The 16,818-nt window shown below is 42.7% G+C and overlaps 8 protein-coding genes across 8 annotated transcripts; all 8 read right to left on the reverse strand.

Annotated features, from left to right (window-relative positions):
- Positions 1–1,406: 1,406 nt before the first annotated feature.
- LSM04_002124 (uncharacterized protein) lies at positions 1,407–1,763 on the reverse strand (the record flags this gene model as incomplete). Its single annotated transcript, XM_067333655.1, has 1 exon — positions 1,407–1,763. One exon carries the CDS (start codon positions 1,761–1,763, stop codon positions 1,407–1,409), a length of 357 nt encoding a protein of 118 aa, XP_067189407.1.
- A 998-nt stretch (positions 1,764–2,761) lies between these two features.
- LSM04_005081 (Glycosyl transferase family 10) lies at positions 2,762–3,451 on the reverse strand (the record flags this gene model as incomplete). The annotated part of the gene is made up of 1 exon (XM_067333656.1): positions 2,762–3,451. One exon carries the CDS (start codon positions 3,449–3,451, stop codon positions 2,762–2,764), a length of 690 nt encoding a protein of 229 aa, XP_067189479.1.
- A 3,280-nt stretch (positions 3,452–6,731) lies between these two features.
- LSM04_002584 (uncharacterized protein) lies at positions 6,732–7,088 on the reverse strand (the record flags this gene model as incomplete). The annotated part of the gene is made up of 1 exon (XM_067333657.1): positions 6,732–7,088. One exon carries the CDS (start codon positions 7,086–7,088, stop codon positions 6,732–6,734), a length of 357 nt encoding a protein of 118 aa, XP_067189417.1.
- Positions 7,089–8,081: 993 nt separating this feature from the next.
- Positions 8,082–9,314, reverse strand: LSM04_002423 (Glycosyl transferase family 10; the record flags this gene model as incomplete). Its single annotated transcript, XM_067333658.1, has 1 exon — positions 8,082–9,314. One exon carries the CDS (start codon positions 9,312–9,314, stop codon positions 8,082–8,084), a length of 1,233 nt encoding a protein of 410 aa, XP_067189412.1.
- Positions 9,315–11,031: 1,717 nt separating this feature from the next.
- Positions 11,032–13,341, reverse strand: LSM04_002651 (uncharacterized protein; the record flags this gene model as incomplete). Its single annotated transcript, XM_067333659.1, has 1 exon — positions 11,032–13,341. One exon carries the CDS (start codon positions 13,339–13,341, stop codon positions 11,032–11,034), a length of 2,310 nt encoding a protein of 769 aa, XP_067189419.1.
- A 219-nt stretch (positions 13,342–13,560) lies between these two features.
- Positions 13,561–14,439, reverse strand: LSM04_007559 (uncharacterized protein; the record flags this gene model as incomplete). Its single annotated transcript, XM_067333661.1, has 1 exon — positions 13,561–14,439. One exon carries the CDS (start codon positions 14,437–14,439, stop codon positions 13,561–13,563), a length of 879 nt encoding a protein of 292 aa, XP_067189520.1.
- Positions 14,440–14,938: 499 nt separating this feature from the next.
- Positions 14,939–15,229, reverse strand: LSM04_004436 (uncharacterized protein; the record flags this gene model as incomplete). The annotated part of the gene is made up of 1 exon (XM_067333662.1): positions 14,939–15,229. One exon carries the CDS (start codon positions 15,227–15,229, stop codon positions 14,939–14,941), a length of 291 nt encoding a protein of 96 aa, XP_067189462.1.
- Positions 15,230–15,716: 487 nt separating this feature from the next.
- LSM04_008884 (CHAP domain) lies at positions 15,717–16,733 on the reverse strand (the record flags this gene model as incomplete). The annotated part of the gene is made up of 1 exon (XM_067333663.1): positions 15,717–16,733. The coding sequence occupies one exon, from the start codon at positions 16,731–16,733 to the stop codon at positions 15,717–15,719; it is 1,017 nt and encodes a 338-aa protein (XP_067189539.1).
- Positions 16,734–16,818: the final 85 nt, after the last annotated feature.

Below are 16,818 nucleotides of genomic sequence, written 5' to 3' on the forward strand. Positions count from 1 at the left end.
TATTGGACGTGAAATACTGGTACTCCACTGGAAGAGGTTGAGAATTCGAGACAATATCACAAATTCCCAGAGATTTACGGCCAGACGTGCAACGACTGGGGACAGTCGTGTTACAGAACATCTTGGGATATTTGGTGATGTTATTTACCATGCACTTCTCCTGAAGGAACTCGCAACCAGCGTTTCTTCCCCAACTCATCGTTTCCTCCATTCCCCAATTAGCCCTATATACACCCATATCCTCGAAAGTTGCCATTGTTAGTGCAGTGTAAAGCATGATGCCGTTTCCATCCCAGAAACTCATGAGTTCGTTCTTTGCGTTACGACGCCCCCAGTGTGAAGGATCAGAGTGGCTCTCTTCCAGTTCCATGCCAGTGATCTTCGCACATTTATAGTGCGCCTTTGCTTTCTCCTTCGTCTTCGGGGTATTCACAACAAGAACATTGTTTTGCTTCCCGCGTAGACCTTGAACTTTCGTTGTCATTCCAAGTGTCGAAAACTGATTGAAGTTAAACCCAAGAGCATGTGCCAACTCGTGCGCAACAATACGTAGAATACCCGGTATCGTCTCCATATATTGTGGGCTGATGTTCATAGCTGCGACAATAGTTCGATTCCCTTTCTCAACACACGGGACAGCCCACACATCCGACGGGGTTGCGGCCACATAAAGCACCATATCAGCACCAGACACACCTACTGTTCGGTGTTTGCTGGGAACAGTGAAACGAGAGCATACCTCAGATGTGAATTTGGGCACCACCACAGGTTTGCTTTCGCGATGGACAAGGAGTCGATCACTGTGGAGTTTGATTGCCCCGGGAACAATCTCCGAGAGAATTCTCTTTTTCTTAGCATTAGTCAGAACTTCCAAACTGTTACACTGGGTAGTACCACCAAGAAAATAATTCGGCCGGGTACGAAAAGCCTCATCGCAGTACTTTGATGGATCATTTAAGTCATCGGATGATACAACGATGCGTAGCGGTTCCCACTTATCAGGTAAGGATGCAGTGTACGCCTGCCACAAGCCCTGCCCCTTCTTCGGCAATTCTCTTAGTACAGAGACAGGAGGCCCGCTCTTCTTAATGACCTCATCGAAGACACATCCGTTTGGAACAGCTGCTATGCACTGCGAAAGAAAAGAAACGAACAGCACCAGCAGTATGAGGCATTTCATATTTCTCATCCTGCTTGTGGAACAAAACCTTTAACAGCCTTAGACAGTAATTCACCCTAGAGGAATAGAAGGGGTGTGAAGACGGGTAAATAGGAGGCAGAGAGAAAAGGAAAGAAAATAAACAAAGAAAAAAAAATGATCAATACAGAGAGCACCTTACTGTAGCCACGCTGTTTTCACCGCTACCACGGAAGCGTGCAGAATGTTACTTTGTTGAAGGGCCTGCTCACCACCACGAGATCTCTTTCAGGCGTTGTGCACGCTGCATTGCGGCACCTGCAAAGTATGGGGCATAGAGCCACCGTACCGTGTGTGCCCCACCACCGTCACTCGACCTGGGGGACTGCAGGAGACCCAGCCCACTGAGAGCGTCACCCTGATGGGCAAGACACTCGCTATCCATTGAAACCAGAAGGGGTGACGTGAGAGTGTCGACGGAACTTATAGTGCCTGCGTGGCGACCCGCGGACCGCACCTCACGGTTCCACAACAGCAAGCGTGGGGAGACACCTTTGATGGACACCTGTGAGGGCCTTCCGTCATCAGCGTCGTGTCCACCAGCACGAATACATGCGCTACCCATTAAGGCGCCCAACGCTTCCTTACTGCAAAGTCCCAAACAAACACCCCCTCCCAAAAAAACAAAAAAAACGAGGAAGAGAAGAAGGACGAACATACTTCGGGCTCCATCTGCGGATGACACAGATCACTCTTGGTGAGTGCTATCAACCCATACACACAACCTCCAGGGTGAACACAATAATACTTATTCTCTCGCCAACACCACCTATAGAGAAGAGTAAGAGTACTCATCTGCATAGAGAAACGTCTGCCATTTCAGAGTCAAGTACAATCGCACACAACAAAGCCAATTGTGAACGGAATATGCTTCGTACCTTGGTCAAACCTGGCAAAGAAATAAACAGAAACAAAAAAACAAATAATCTATGAAGTTCCAATTAATTCCAACAATATCGTATCCTGTAAAGACACGTGAAAGCAAAGCATAAAACATCAAATTCTCCATACCGCCGGTATCATCCGTCAGGAATTACAAAGTGGCAGATTCTAGAGTCCCTTCCAATCCAGACCCTTCCGCGTGGAGGGGATAAGGGGGTTGGGTGGGACGGTAAAGAAAAAACCAAATCTTAAATACTTTTCTAATCGTTCAGCTCGAGGCTCTTTGACTACAACAAAACCCAAGGAAGGACGAAGATAAACACACCCCCAAAATGCCTTAATTATCATAGACCAAAACCGGATACATATTCTTTTCCACAAGCTCCCAAAAAAGAAAAAAAGGTCTGCGTCCAAAAGGGAGTAAACAAAAAAGGAAAAAAAAGACAGACAGAGAGAGAGGGAGAGAGGCGGCGACATTGTACAACAGGTATTCTTTCGCTTGAGTCAGTAAACCGGAAACAGTGCCAATACTCCAGTAGAACTCAAGACATCGCCCAGAAGCCCAATAACTTTCTGTGTGTTCGCTAGATCACACAAATATTCGTACAATCAGGCTAAAACGTGGACACACCCCACCCCTCTTTCGGCACCCTCAGTAGCATACAATGATACACAAGCGCATTACCTCCCGCCTTCCACCTTCCTCCGCTTTTCACGTGCCTCAGCACACAGTGCACATATCGGGTCAGTGTGGTACATGTTATCCAAAAAGTTCTCACCCCATTCCTCCGCACGTTTGACATGACGCCACGCCAAAAGTTGCTTGACGGCGGCATCGTCCGTCTCTAGGTGCTGCAGGAACTCCCCAAGTTTCTGGAACGCGCCCGCACCGTCATCCCGAACCTTCGCTGCCGCCTCAGCATCACCCAGCTGCCCAGGAATGAAGCGCTCCACCTCCACTACACTGCGCCGACCCGACGGGAGAAAGTCGTCAATGTTCGGGGCGCCCCAGTACAACGGAATGGCTCCACTCAATAGAGCGTGGTACACCTTCTCCGTCACATAATCCTTCTCCCTCGAGTTCTCAGGTGCCATGGCGTACTTGTACTTGCGGAACACGCATAACTTCTGTGGATAGCGTCCAGCAATAGCTGCGCAGTCGGGCGGTATTCGTTGGTTGCGGGCACAAGCCCCATAGCTGTGAACAGGATAATATCTAGAATAAATGGCGTGTAGCATTGGCACGGCATCACAGCAAATGCACAGTAATGTATGCACCCCAATAAGTCCTTGCCTGTCACGAGCAGTTCGCGAAGGCGATATATGCTTTACCACAGCGGCTACAAATTCTTGGTTTTGCACCTTCTCCATTCACTTCACGGTGTCCTAGATGGTATGAGGAGGTGCTGGCAAGGGTCCCTGCTATTCTTGCCGCACCAGGCGCCAAAGGGTACAAGAGACACAGTTTTCACCTCTTCCAGACACCAGCGGCCGTCAACGCCAACAAATCCTAACAGTACAAAAGTAGAGAGCTACACTACTGAGCACGAGAGTAAGCGACAGCAACCACCCGAGGCACGTCAACCCAACCTCAGTGCAGGCCACCGCATCCCATAGCAACCCCAACACTTCGTGTATTATCCGTTATGATCTTTGTCGGGAATTAACGGCAGCACAAAAGAGAGTACATCGTCAGACAAACGCCCACAGACGCCTATCTACATACTGCTTGAACCCAGAGATGCCTTGCAATACCATTCGTTTTGTGATTAGCAGAGACACATAGTGCCAATGGCGCGCGAAAACGTCCGAACCAACCAGAGCATCACATTGCAAGGTCGCTTCCAGAGTTCTCTGTAGACTTAAGGCGCCTCTAAAACGGAAGAAGAATAATTTATGCCTTGCCTTTTCCTTTAAAAGAAGGACGATAGAGAAAAAGGAAAAGAAGTTCCTCTTGTTCTATGTATTCTCTCTATTAGCAGGTATCTTTTAAAGAGAAAAAGAAACACCTCACAATCAGTCCAGGATGACTACACAGTATCCATGAACATTAATTACAGGGCAAAAAAAAAAAGAATGATATAGTGTAATTTTCACCGTAGGCAGAAAACCCTAAATAATTCCATTTGTAAGCTTTTCTCATAATCAAAAACAAAAAAAAATGCCGATTTACCAGTTTGTTCTCAACGTTTTGCTCATTATTAAAAAAATATCTGTTAACTCCAAAGGGATGAAAATCCCCACGTGGTGTTTGCTCGTTGCCGTGGGTACAGACATACAAAAAAAATCTTTCTACGAATAATGAGTGCAGTTTATAAAAAAAAGAAACATCAAGTGAAATCACAAAGAAACACACATAGTGAATGCCCTTTATATAATAGAAAGAAAAAAAAAAGAAACATCAAGTGAAATCACAAAGAAACACACATAGTGAATGCCCTTTATATAATAGAAAGAAAAAAGAAACATCAAGTGAAATCACAAAGAAACACACATAGTGAATGCCCTTTATATAATAGAAAGAAAAAAGAAACATCAAGTGAAATCACAAAGAAACACACATAGTGAATGCCCTTTATATAATAGAAAGAAAAAAAAAAGAAACATCAAGTGAAATCACAAAGAAACACACATGGTTAATGCTATTTATATAATAGAAAAAAGAAACGTCAAGTGAAATGTCCCACAGACGCTGAAGAAGAGAGATACAGAGAGAATAGATGCGTATATACCCTACTCTGCACAACACGAGAGACACAAGACATGCCTCCTTCCTCACAATTGCTCAAAGAACTAACAAGAATGCGGCAACCGCGGCAAGAGACATGAAAGAGAGAAAAAGGATATCCCTCATAGCCCCATCTTTTGAGGCTAGTATGACCAAACTACTTCCATCAGGAGCCACGGTGCATACTTCGTCATGCTTTGGGCAAATTATACTTCCACTCACAAAGTTTGAGCCTTTTGGAGTGATGGTTCCACCGTCATTGCACTTTTGCCATGTACTGCTGCCCTTGTATTTAACACTTACATCTTTACCCTCGCACTTTACCGCCACGCACAAACCACCCATTTCAACTTGGGAGGTACCTTTTTTTACAATGAGCGAATCAGCATCCAGGCACCATGAGTCACGGCCAAAGAGCGAAGGCGAACTATCTTTTGCGTTCTCCGTCACGCAACTACGAGTCGAGGAAACAATTGGGCAATAGTCCATCCCCTCATTTGGTGAACCACCAACAGTATTGGACGTGAAATACTGGTACTCCACTGGAAGAGGTTGAGAATTCGAGACAATATCACAAATTCCCAGAGATTTACGGCCAGACGTGCAACGACTGGGGACAGTCGTGTTACAGAACATCTTGGGATATTTGGTGATGTTATTTACCATGCACTTCTCCTGAAGGAACTCGCAACCAGCGTTTCTTCCCCAACTCATCGTTTCCTCCATTCCCCAATTAGCCCTATATACACCCATATCCTCGAAAGTTGCCATTGTTAGTGCAGTGTAAAGCATGATGCCGTTTCCATCCCAGAAACTCATGAGTTCGTTCCTTTGCGTTACGACGCCCCCAGTGTGAAGGATCAGAGTGGCTCTCTTCCAGTTCCATGCCAGTGATCTTCGCACATTTATAGTGCGCCTTTGCTTTCTCCTTCGTCTTCGGGGTATTCACAACAAGAACATTGTTTTGCTTCCCGCGTAGACCTTGAACTTTCGTTGTCATTCCAAGTGTCGAAAACTGATTGAAGTTAAACCCAAGAGCATGTGCCAACTCGTGCGCAACAATACGTAGGATACCCGGTATCGTCTCCATATATTGTGGGCTGATGTTCATAGCTGCGACAATAGTTCGATTCCCTTTCTCAACACACGGGACAGCCCACACATCCGACGGGGTTGCGGCCACATAAAGCACCATATCAGCACCAGACACACCTACTGTTCGGTGTTTGCTGGGAACAGTGAAACGAGAGCATACCTCAGATGTGAATTTGGGCACCACCACAGGTTTGCTTTCGCGATGGACAAGGAGTCGATCACTGTGGAGTTTGATTGCCCCGGGAACAATCTCCGAGAGAATTCTCTTTTTCTTAGCATTAGTCAGAACTTCCAAACTGTTACACTGGGTAGTACCACCAAGAAAATAATTCGGCCGGGTACGAAAAGCCTCATCGCAGTACTTTGATGGATCATTTAAGTCATCGGATGATACAACGATGCGTAGCGGTTCCCACTTATCAGGTAAGGATGCAGTGTACGCCTGCCACAAGCCCTGCCCCTTCTTCGGCAATTCTCTTAGTACAGAGACAGGAGGCCCGCTCTTCTTAATGACCTCATCGAAGACACATCCGTTTGGAACAGCTGCTATGCACTGCGAAAGAAAAGAAACGAACAGCACCAACAGTATGAGGCATTTCATATTTCTCATCCTGGTTGTGGAACAAAACCTTTAACAGCCTTAGACAGTAATTCACCCTAGAGGGATAGAAGCGGTGTGAAGACGGGTAAATAGGAGGCAGAGAGAAAAGGAAAGAAAATAAACAAAGAAAAAAAAAATGATCAATACAGAGAGCACCTTACTGTAGCCACGCTGTTTTCACCGCTACCACGGAAGCGTGCAGAATGTTACTTTGTTGAAGGGCCTGCTCACCACCACGAGATCTCTTTCAGGCGTTGTGCACGCTGCATTGCGGCACCTGCAAAGTATGGGGCATAGAGCCACCGTACCGTGTGTGCCCCACCACCGTCACTCGACCTGGGGGACTGCAGGAGACCCAGCCCACTGAGAGCGTCACCCTGATGGGCAAGACACTCGCTATCCATTGAAACCAGAAGGGGTGACGTGAGAGTGTCGACGGAACTTATAGTGCCTGCGTGGCGACCCGCGGACCGCACCTCGCGGTTCCACAACAGCAAGCGTGGGGAGACACCTTTGATGGACACCTGTGAGGGCCTTCCGTCATCAGCGTCGTGTCCACCAGCACGAATACATGCGCTACCCATTAAGGCGCCCAACGCTTCCTTACTGCAAAGTCCCAAACAAACACCCCCTCCCAAAAAAACAAAAAAAACGAGGAAGAGAAGAAGGACGAACATACTTCGGGCTCCATCTGCGGATGACACAGATCACTCTTGGTGAGTGCTGTCAACCCATACACACAACCTCCAGGGTGAACACAATAATACTTATTCTCTCGCCAACACCACCTATAGAGAAGAGTAAGAGTACTCATCTGCATAGAGAAACGTCTGCCATTTCAGAGTCAAGTACAATCGCACACAACAAAGCCAATTGTGAACGGAATATGCTTCGTACCTTGGTCAAACCTGGCAAAGAAATAAACAGAAACAAACAAACAAATGATCTATGAAGTTCCAATTAATTCCAACAATATCGTATCCTGTAAAGACACGTGAAAGCAAAGCATAAAACATCAAATTCTCCATACCGCCGGTATCATCCGTCAGGAATTACGAAGTGGCAGATTCTAGAGTCCCTTCCAATCCAGACCCTTCCGCGTGGAGGGGATAAGGGGGTTGGGTGGGACGGTAAAGAAAAAACCAAATCTTAAATCCTTTTCTAATCGTTCAGCTCGAGGCTCTTTGACTACAACAAAACCCAAGGAAGGACGAAGATAAACACACCCCCAAAATGCCTTAATTATCATAGACCAAAACCGGATACATATTCTTTTCCACAAGCTCCCAAAAAAGAAAAAAAGGTCTGCGTCCAAAAGGGAGTAAACAAAAAAAGGAAAAAAAAGACAGACAGAGAGAGAGAGGCGGCGACATTGTACAACAGGTATTCTTTCGCTTGAGTCAGGAAACCGGAAACAGTGCCAATACTCCAGTAGAACTCAAGACATCGCCCAGAAGCCCAATAACTTTCTGTGTGTTCGCTAGATCACACAAATATTCGTACAATCAGGCTAAAACGTGGACACACCCCACCCCTCTTTCGGCACCCTCAGTAGCATACAATGATACACAAGCGCATTACCTCCCGCCTTCCACCTTCCTCCGCTTTTCACGTGCCTCAGCACACAGTGCACATATCGGGTCAGTGTGGTACATGTTATCCAAAAAGTTCTCACCCCATTCCTCCGCACGTTTGACATGACGCCACGCCAAAAGTTGCTTGACGGCGGCATCGTCCGTCTCTAGGTGCTGCAGGAACTCCCCAAGTTTCTGGAACGCGCCCGCACCGTCATCCCAAACCTTCGCTGCCGCCTCAGCATCACCCAGCTGCCCAGGAATGAAGCGCTCCACCTCCACTACACTGCGCCGACCCGACGGGAGAAAGTCGTCAATGTTCGGGGCGCCCCAGTACAACGGAATGGCTCCACTCAATAGAGCGTGGTACACCTTCTCCGTCACATAATCCTTCTCCCTCGAGTTCTCAAGTGCCATGGCGTACTTGTACTTGCGGAACACGCATAACTTCTGTGGATAGCGTCCAGCAATAGCTGCGCAGTCGGGCGGTATTCGTTGGTTGCGGGCACAAGCCCCATAGCTGTGAACAGGATAATATCTAGATAAATGGCGTATAGCATTGGCACGGCGTGCTTTACAGCGAGAGACAAATACCGCAACTGCCGATTTTCGTTGTTGCCATCTTTCCCATGTGACGTTCTCATCAGTAGATCCTTGCTTGTTATTTTCATTAAGGATTTCCACGAAGTAAGGTTGTTGTCGGTGAACCCATGTGAAGTAATATCGTCGGTGTTGATGGAAAGAGACTACTTCATCATAGAGGCTTTGGTAGGCATCATTACCACGTTTCTTGTCAGTGTTGTTACTTTCTCCCGTATAAAAGAGGGTAATGTATGGCCGACCCTTGTGGTGACGCGTTGGAACGGGTCCATTGTGGTTAATCACTATATCTGCACCTACATGTTCCCGCCTCGATCCATGCGAGCGCACGTAGCAGTTAAACATTTCTCTATTGTGATCTTTCTCTGTGCTGCAAGCCTGAACACATCCATGGTGTATTTTCGTGGCGTTTGTCATGTATTCACAGAGGTATGTACCTGTTCGTGTTGGCACTACAGTCACATCTCTACGAGCATCGTACACATCAATTGTACTCTCTACTTCTGGCGTTGGCTTCGGCGGCGGGACGTTTTCATCGAATGCATAGTAGAATGTTAGCAGCCAAGAACACAGAATTACCGTTAACAAAAGGTATATGCAAGTGGTAGTAGTGAATTTTATTATTTTCTTTGACATACTCTACCTTAAAGTAGAGAGGAAGAGAAGGAGAGAGAGAGGTGTAGAAAGCCCATGTGTGTGTGTCTTTACAGGGTAACGTAGTAAAAGAAAGGCACATCTGACACTGTTGCTGATGAAAATTATTATTTTAATATGCCATCAAAATCAAGTATGGAATCCTACTGTAAAATTTCTTTCGTACAGGCCCATTTATTTGCTTTCAAATTCTCTTGCTTCACATAAAGGCCAGGAAACCAAAAAGGGTGATTTCGTCGTAACAAATAGATGTAGGATAGAATAATGAATAAGGAATCTTTTACATTTGATTATTTATATGTAAAAAAAAAGCAAAAAGTGAAACCTTCTTCTGGGCCATGTCCAAGTACCGAAAATATGATGAAGGATACGCAATTGATTGGTCAAAGAGGTATATTTAGTGTAATCAAAGGGATGAAAGAGAAACAACCACTTTCATAAGATGTTATGAAAGATTACGTCTGTTATTTATGTGTCATCCAAGTTACTTGCAATTCCTCCTTTTCCGTTCATTCCGTGTGGTCTCAAAATTTGATTTGATTTTAGTTCAGAGTCTCCTTTGAGAAAGAAGAAATAATAATAGCAAAACAAGTACAGGGTCAGGGGAAATAAACTCATGATGGTTACATATCATTAGGTGATATCTACCACCTCTTTATCTCTCTCTCTCTCTCTTTTGCTCTCTCCACCACACACAAAGAAAGAGAGAGAGACGCAGTAGACAAAACAAAGGAAAATCACCTCTTTTGCAATTCAGCATGTCATTTTGCCTCTCGCTTACGTTAAGATAATTAGCCACATAGATCATAAGGTACAACGGAAACATTATAGAGTTAATCAAAATGTGAAATTTATTTCATATATATATTTCTGTTTCAGCTCTAATGATAATAATGTCATGGATGACTCACCAGGATCTATATGCAGTAGAGATTATAAGGCTAAACCATGAATATGATCACATCCTTTCATCGTGCCTTTTCTTTATTCCTGTTTTGGCAAAAAAGAGTGAATATTTCTCATCATAAGCATATTTAAGAGAGTAGGGTGTGCACATTCCAATTAATAAGATTACATATTTCCGCAGTTATGTATATACTGTGTAACTACGAAAAACATACGGATATAATGATTTGGGGAGTACTTTTCTGATTATTGTAATACTATAGAAGGGATTCAACTGAGAATAAGAATGGGTTGAGAAACCATCCTGCTGCTGAGAGTAATCTTCACTCCCTTCTATCATTGAATATATGATGTAATCAGAGAGGACTTATTTAGTTAACACAATCTTATCATTTATTTGGAGTGTAATTCTACAAAAACTCACGGATAATAATGGGGTAATAGAGGATGATTCATTCTTTTTTTTTTTTTGTGTGTGTGTGTTGTTATTGTTGTTTATCACCCTTAGTTTCTATGATCTGATTTCGTGTTTTTCTTTTTTCTCTTTCTTTTTCTCTTCCAAGTAACATACACGTGCCAGAAGGTAAAAAAAAAAATGAAAATGAGTATAGATTTAACATCAGAGACAAAGCAAATAAAGTATAATAATAATAATAATAAAATCCAGAGATCATTTAGTAGAAAAGAAAACGTAATAACTAATAAGAAAATGAAGGTGATGGGCATGTCATTGATGGAAAAAAGAAAACAAACAAAAAGAAGAAAAATCAATTGACTATCCCAACGCACTCTCTTACACAACTGCAGCAAGTGCCAATGGTACCGACGCGAATATATACCAACTCCACAGAAATAGCAACAGCCACTCCTGCAGAAAAAGTGGTAAACGAAACCGGTGGTGTTTCCACCGTATCAAGGCTGTGATAAAAAACGCCATAACAAGCGTTCCTATAAAAATAACAAAAGTAGGAAAATACACTTCAATATTTCTATTCAAATTCCCATGACAATCACTACGTGGATATACATGATGCAACTGAAAGAATTGGAAGAAAGGTACAATAGCACAAACAGCAATCGGTATAGCTGGCCATCGTACTTGTGTTGATATATTTGTTGGATCTGTAGCCTTCAAAGGATGTGACTCTACTCGTGGTCGAAACAAATGCCTCCTCAAAAGCACATACAAACGTAACCCCAAAACTTCAAGAAATAAGGTACCGAAAAGGAGTTCCAAAAGGATAATCTCAACTACCATAACAATTACAACATAAAATCTATTCACAGCATCAATAAAGATAGATGAGGTTAGAATAACCAATATACACAATGCTACAAATGTGGTACTCACAGCTGTCTTGATACCTATAGGCGTACACTTTGGCATACAAGATGCTGATAAATACCACAAAAGTCTTTCAAATCCAAACACTCTCAGTGGTAGTGTCATACACCAAACGTCTGATCCAGTAAAACGATCACCTAAAATAAGTGGAAGTAAAAGTGGAAAAGCGTCTAGTAAAATACACGGTGCGGCAACAAAAGGTCGAGTATTGTATAATGCATAAATTATCAAAGGTAGACTTAACGCCGCCAAACGCAAGGGTCCCCAGGTTGCAAATGGTACCTGTGGCATATGCGGTAATTGTGTATCCATTATAGCCAAAAGGATGAATCTTATAATAATAACAACCCAAAATGGTATCTTACGTTTGAGGAAGCTAAAACACGGTGGTAAATCCCAGCGAAAAAGAGATACATGACCTGCATTCCTCTGTGGCATTTCATCTAAATTACGAGGACGTGAAGATACAAATGTGGGATTGCCTACATCATGAAGAGAGAGAGAACGAAAATCATTGTTCCCATTGTCATCATCATCATCATCAGCTACAATATAACGAGATGTTCTACTGCAAGTATGCATAGCCCGAGCATCCTTCTCGACGGCATCAAGTGTAAGAAAAAATAGTGTTGGAGTAAAAACAGCAAATGGGATGTATATATGTAATCCATATGTAAATACGAAAAGTGCTGATTCTCCCACATTACATTGACATTGTAATGTAGAACACTGCTGAGGACCCTGCTTGACAAAGTGATTTACCAAAATAAAAAGCTCCTCCAGAAGCAACGGTAATAGGACAGCGAAAGGAATAAATAATACCGCTAAGAAATGAAAGGCCCAACGAGAATTTGGTGGTGTATTTCTTTCTCCATCATCACTATCATTGTAATTACGAAACAGCGCCTGCCTTAAAGATTGTTCTTGTACGCCTCCATCGCTACTCCATCTCGTTACAGAATCTTCTACTGGTACTAAGCGAATCCGTTGACACGGTGGTACTGATGGCGTTGTATCCGGGCTACCCCCTTGTGAGACATCTAAATTAGGAAAACACGGCATATCAAAAGCTACACAACCCAAACTTGCAGTTGTTAACTCAGAGAGAGTGGAAATAGATCCACAACCAAGATGACGTCTTTCATGGCTATCCAGTGCAGGAGATTCAGAAAAGGCTGATACCTCACTAACAGGTTTACCAAAACCTTCTGGATAACTATTATTAGAAAAAGATTGTAAACAGAGACCTTCTGGTACCTTTACGGGGAATACTGTTTTCTCTTCAGCCCTTAATGGGGTGAGACAAATATCAGCAAAACAAAATGATTTGGAAGCGGACTGTGACATGAAGCATTCTGAAGGAGAAAATGCTCTTTTCTCACTACAGGCCCTTTGTTGTTCTTTTTCACGGTTGTAACTCCCGCCATGACTAGTCAAACTAGTATCATTATTGCAACTATCACAGCTACATTTGCCCATCTCACTAAAAACATCTGCGACCTCGTTGTGGTAACCAGATTTTTGATTTTTCGCATGTCGATTGTATGTAATAGCTTGTGAATTTACATCCAGTTTTTCTTTCATTCTAAGAGTTATTGGACATGGTGCTGAAGAACACATCCTATTATTACCATCCTGACCATTCCAATCACTCATATTATTGGTTTCACTATGAGTTTTTCTAGAGCTGTATAAAGAATATTTCTTTTCCTCCCAATTGTCGCTACATCTTAATGTAGTTTCTATATTTTCTGCCATGGCTCTATCAAGAGCAATAAAAAAATAACCCACTACTATATTGTTATTAGAAGAGAGGACAAAAAAAAAATAGAGGAAGAATACGGTAGCATAGATGAAAGCAAAAAATCCAAAATGAAAAGAAAAAAAAAACACAAAAAGTAAAATAATAACCCCTTTTCTTCTTCCTTCCATCGTCTTTGCTTCATTACTTTGATTGTTTCTTCCTTTCTTTCCTCATTATTTCTTTGCTCTGTGAAACCGATTCCGTTGACTCCGCATACGTTGAATTTCCTTCTGCACCCGCATCACCTCACTCATGCTCATCCACGACTGTTCCCGCCCTTCAAGAGCCTCCAGTGAACCATTGTGCATAGTGTGTAATTTCTTCTGCTGCTCAATCCACGAAACACGACGAAGATACGATCGAACTTTCTCATCATCCTCATCGCCGGCAGCAGCAGCGCGGGTCATAAGTGACTCTAACAGCACTTCCCATGATATACGTCCAGCTGGCGTTATAACACCACTGCTGCTAATACTACTCATACGATCATAGTTATAACTCCTCTTATTATTATTATTATTATTATTATTATTATTAAGACCGGTAGTTGTGAGGGAATGGCCTGTCGTGTTTTCTCTCCCGCGTACAATTCCGTGTATTCTTTCTAACGGCTCACGAATAGAGTGAAGCAATTTTAACTCCTCCTTTCCACGCTGCACACTACCCATTGCCACTGCTACCTCTTCATCATATTCCTCATTATTATTATCCTCCTCAAAATCATTTTCATCATCTTCACTATTCTCCTCCTTTTCCTTTCCCTTCTGCGTTTCTTCCTCATTGCTGTGCACAGCTGTCGTGGTTTCGGTTTCCTTGCGTTTCTCCTCCCGTCGTGCATTCTCTAATGCTGTAAGAAATGTCATGTGTGTTGGGAGTGCAACATATGTATTTATACCGGCCAACACACGATATACATCTGTGCTATAGGAGAGTACATTACACTCCGCCTGTGGATCTGCCGGATCTTCTCGTGCGAGTGTATGGGCTTTAGCCACAAGTGGTAGTTTACACAAGAGTAACTCCGATCCTCTTATGGGGGAGACAACATCCATTGAGGGAGTTTCCATTAATGCAGTTTCTTTTCTTTTCTTCTTTCTTTTTATTATTATCGTTTTATTTTGCTGTACTCGGTCTTTTCTGCATCAGACTTAGAGATCAGTTGAAAAAAAAAATATATAAGCACATTCGAAGATTGAGGAAAGAAGAAGGATAATAAAATCACTTGAAAAGAAAAAAAAGAATCATGTTATCATAGTGAAGAATGATCTTGGAGGATCTCTATTGATAAGCAAACCACAAGACCTTTTTTTTTCTTGCAGATCTACAACTGGATGGGCATGTACGTAAGTATGTATCTAAGTGTGTACGTACACAAATTTTTCTCATACCTTCCCACTCAAGCAAAAAAAAATCCATACTTGACTTCTTTCTTCTTTCCTTTTCTCTACAGATAAGAAAAGAACAGAAAATAAATAAATAAATATATATATATATATATATATATATATATATATATATATATATATATATGCATTCCTCCCACCTTTTTCTTTACTCATCTGTCATGGTTGGCACTCCGATTTCCCGCCAATCCGCCAGCAGATCATCCTCAGCGCCTAATCCCATCACTCCAACATTAACAACGCCGCCAACCCCAACACCACATCCCCCCAGTGCAGCCGCCCGGCGTACGCCCAACGTGTTTGGGGCATTCGCCGGTAGTGTGAAGTTCGATGGATCGTCAAAGTCAACGAGAAGCTCCAACTTTGGGTGGTGGACGGTCAACGTGGCATCTTCTAAACACCAGCGGCGGTGAACGTAGCGGGAGTCGCGAGAGACCATTTTTCTCTTCGCCGATAGCCGTTAAAGTACCACAGAGAAAAAGAAAAGAAGAAAGATCTCTCAAACTGACATGTTTATATATATATAAACAGGAGAAAAACACAGGCACAGATACACACACACAAAAAAAAAGAAATAAGTGTGTGTGTGTGTGTTTCAACACAGTTATTTGATAAAGTAAAGTTACCCTTTACATTCAATTCCCACACTCGTACCCGGGGAAATAAATAAATAAACAAAAAAAACTCTTGACGTGGTCCCACAACAACAACAACTAAAACAAAAAATAACCACATCCGATCTCAATTTTTTCGTTTTAATTACAAAAGTACGTCTTCTCTACTTTTGTTTTATAATACACTACCACAGTATAGTAACAATTTTCTACTGATATTTTTCTATTTCTTTTCATTTCAAATATCTATGTTGACTAACCGTGGTTCCCATTACTTACCCATTCTTTTTTCTTCTTTTTTGATTCGACTTCTCACACACGAACCCAACCGAGCACCGTACCCAGAGAATCCTCAATGGTCATTCGGTGTGTAGCCTTATCTTCCTTTAGTGTTACCGTTCGGGAGTAGTAACAGTATCTTGGAATCGCTTTTTCATTACTGTCTATAACTTCTTCAACCCACGGTCGATTATCAAGGTTTTGCTCAGCCAGGTAAACAGTATAATATCTTGCAGAAACATCATAATCGTCCTTGGTACCTGATACTGGAAGAACGTTTACAATAACAGCAACATGACCCTCTGGAAGTTTCTTGCTATAATTGTAGATAAGTAAATCACCTACTTGAGGTTTTGAAGCTAACCATTCTTTTTTTGTACTTTTACTTATGTTAGATATCATATTATCTGAAGGTGCGTTAGAGTACTTGCGGAGTTTCACAGGTTTTCCACTAACATCTCTGGCAGTTTCAACATCCGTCCATATATCCACTGCACTCTTTACGGATACAAATTCTACACCTGGTTGTTTTGTGAGTAACCAAAACCGTCGTGCATACTCCACAGATTTCCACTTTACACCACTATAAACCCTTGCTGTTTTGATAAATAGATAATGTTCCTCCACATTTTGATAATCTCTTCTGCAGTTACTAAATGCCATTACTCCACTATTTTCACCCAATAATTTCCCAAAAGGCGTGACACAGTTAACTGGCACCGGTGGGGTATTGTAATAGAAAACAAATATAAAAAGAAGTAAAAGGGTAATAACAGATAATAATGCTGCGACCCATTCATAATGACAGTGATCCTGCACTTCACGAAAAACTGGATGAAGTGGAGAAGACACACGATGCCAAAACGGCTCTACATTATACTCTTCACGTACAGGTATGGAATCCACTTCTACCATCATGGGACGTATGCCTAACATTGGTGTACGTTCATTCACATCTTCTCTTCCTGCACGGGAGTAAACAGTGGCAGTACTCGCACTGCTTTGAGGCCCAGTACCCGTCTCTGCAGCAATTACAACATTATTGTGCATGTGAAGAGTACCTTATATATATATATATATATATATATATATATATATATATATATATATGGTTTAGATGATAACTAAGGAGAAT

Source organism: Trypanosoma melophagium, assembly GCF_022059095.1.
Source record: "Trypanosoma melophagium isolate St. Kilda chromosome Unknown ctg30segment0, whole genome shotgun sequence".
Classification (NCBI taxonomy): Eukaryota; Euglenozoa; class Kinetoplastea; order Trypanosomatida; family Trypanosomatidae; genus Trypanosoma; species Trypanosoma melophagium.